This window comes from Apaloderma vittatum, unplaced genomic scaffold (genome assembly GCF_000703405.1).
Source record: "Apaloderma vittatum isolate BGI_N311 unplaced genomic scaffold, ASM70340v1 scaffold36588, whole genome shotgun sequence".
In the NCBI taxonomy this organism is placed as follows: domain Eukaryota; kingdom Metazoa; phylum Chordata; class Aves; order Trogoniformes; family Trogonidae; genus Apaloderma; species Apaloderma vittatum.
This window is the reverse complement of record NW_009731897.1, coordinates 1-2,372: the sequence shown is the minus strand read 5'-3', so window position 1 is coordinate 2,372 and position 2,372 is coordinate 1. Positions and strand designations below refer to the sequence as shown.

General features: G+C 51.5%; 1 protein-coding gene across 1 annotated transcript in view; it reads right to left on the bottom strand.

Moving 5' to 3' along the window:
- Positions 1 to 1,964, bottom strand: part of LOC104278395 (derlin-2-like) — a 3,948-nt gene extending 1,984 nt beyond the window's left edge. Inside the window, exons 1-2 of the mRNA XM_009875350.1 lie at positions 1,891 to 1,964; positions 1,306 to 1,399 (exon numbers count right to left, since the gene is read on the bottom strand). Of these exons, the coding sequence (XP_009873652.1) occupies positions 1,306 to 1,399; positions 1,891 to 1,901 (105 nt within the window). The 5' untranslated portion in view covers positions 1,902 to 1,964. The remainder of the gene's footprint in view (positions 1 to 1,305; positions 1,400 to 1,890) is intronic.
- Positions 1,965 to 2,372: the final 408 nt, after the last annotated feature.

Here is a 2,372-nt window from a genome sequence, read left to right as displayed (position 1 = left end):
CAACCCGTTCCTGTGCTGGCTGTACCAACCCCTCCTCCCCTGCCTCACCCACCACCCTTCCCTCCCCACCACCCCAGAACAAGACACCCTGGAGTGGCAGATACAGATTGCTCACCCTTAAACTGCTGTCTACAATCACCAGACACCAGGGAGCTCATATAATCACCTCTTCAAGGTGACCTTCGGAGAAGGGCCTTCACATTCTTACAGTACTTGGGACATGGGGCACATATCAACAACCAGCTCACATCCAGTATCTGCCTGCTACAGAAGAATTTCAGCAATGAGATGGCTCTTGGAATTCACAGCCCTCACAGAGACAGTTGGAGGCAAAAAATTCCTGTGCTCTTGTTGCAGTTGGACTCCTAATTCCCCTACAGCCAAGCACGTGGCTGCCACAGGCACCTGGGCACTGACTAGCCAAACACCCGACACCAGCCAATAGCCACAAGAGTCACACTGCTTCCTGCAGAGCTCCGTGGGGAAAGCAGTGCTCCGAGCTATCTGCACAACACAGCAGCAAGACATTCAGAAAAAGTTTTATGCTTAAGAGGGAGCTATTTCTCCTCATCAGACTATTTTGCCCTACAATAAAAGAACTTCTTAAGATGCATGATGGCATCTCCAGCCACTGACAGGTTGCAAGGACAGTGCTGGGCTCATGCTGCCTGATGTGCTGACAGCAAACAGCATGTGGGCACCTCCTTATGGCTCTATGTTCTTCCCTTCAGCTGTGCCTTCTGAGCCAGCCACATGCCAATTGTAGCAGCACTTCAGTGTTCTTCACCCACCAGAGCTCAGATACAGCCACCCTGTGGCAGCTGGATAATTTCTCACAGAACATAACAAGGGCTGAGCTTCTTGAGCACACTGCCACGTGTCCTCTTCTGAGATCAGGCAGCCCACTCCTGTGCCAAATGCATCAGCACTTCTGCAGACACTAACACAAGTACAAGCAGCTTTTCCTGTAGTTTGCTTCTGCTCTAAGCCCACTGGGTGAGGCACAGGCCAGGAGACAAGGGTGGGCAAGACGAGGAGCACAAGCTGTGCCATACATCCAGAAGCTGCCCTCTCACCACGTGCTCAGCAGAGCTCTCCCAAGCCTCAGGGCATAAGCCTGGCAGGCCTGGGGCACAACAAGGCTCCCTGTCCCATGGCACTGCAAAGGTTCACAAGCCAGCTGTCCTGGTCAGCAGGCAGGTACCTGCTACAGACCACACAATACAGCTGGGATACAGAGAACTAGCAGACAAGCCCCACACTACCCACATATACCAAAGAGCCTCAACCAACTCAAAAGGATACTGTCATGAGAAATCCTCCAAAGAGGAACATGAAGACAAAGTCAGCCGTCCTTCCACGGAAGGAGCCTTCTTCTAGCATGCGGCAGTACCTGTACCTGAGAGCAGGAGAGAAGGGAGGGGTTGCAGTATAGGAAATTAACAGCTGGCCACCCTCTGTCTCCACAGAACAACTTTACAGGCAATAAGCCAGCTGCAAGCTACTTCATCACAGGAAGCTGTCGGCCAGAAGTCCAAGCCCCAGAGCAGAATAGTGCAAACTTCATCTCATACCACTGACCCCAGGGAAAGAAAGAGGCATCTGCTGTGCTCCATCCAGAGCTCACCCCAGATATGGGCAGGGCATGAGCTGCAGCAGTATTGCCAGCTTCTCCAGCCCTTTGGCAGGGGCTGCCCTACAGCAAGCAGAGATACAGATGCAGGAGGTGGCCACAGCTGTAAATTCAGAGCAAAAGGGCCGAGGGGAGAATCCACAACCCTAGACTGTTGCCAAGACAAGTTAGGCTAGGGAGGAAGATGGACGGGGAGAGAAGGAAATCGCATCTAAGCCAAAAAGAGAGCAGAATGCTTCACTGAGACCAAAGGATACAGGAATATCATGTTGAAAAAGAAACTGAATCCCAGGGGCCCAAAAAAGAGGAAGTTGGTGATCAGCCTCCATATCTGAAAGAAAAGAGAGAGAGAAAAGGAGGTGGACAGACAGGTCTCTCCCCACCACACGTGCAGCCCCTCATCATCCTGTCTCCTGGGGATGACCAGTCGTGCACCTGCCCACTCAGAACTACCCCAGGACACCAGACAGCTGTTCCACCTTCACATGGAACCTCTCTCCATTACCCACATCCAAGTATCTTGCCCTTCCAGCTGCAGATAAGCAGATTTCTCTACTTTTCTGAAAGGGACAGTCACAACTCAGCGTCCAAAGCCAAAGTAAATCTCTGTTGATGCCTCTCCACAATAAAGCCTTTCCCCCCCAGCCTGATGTCATCTGGCCAAACATCTTGGTGTCACAAAAAATGAAGGTTTTGAGTAAAGGAAAAAAGGAAATGTCAATATGGTGTATGGCAGGGA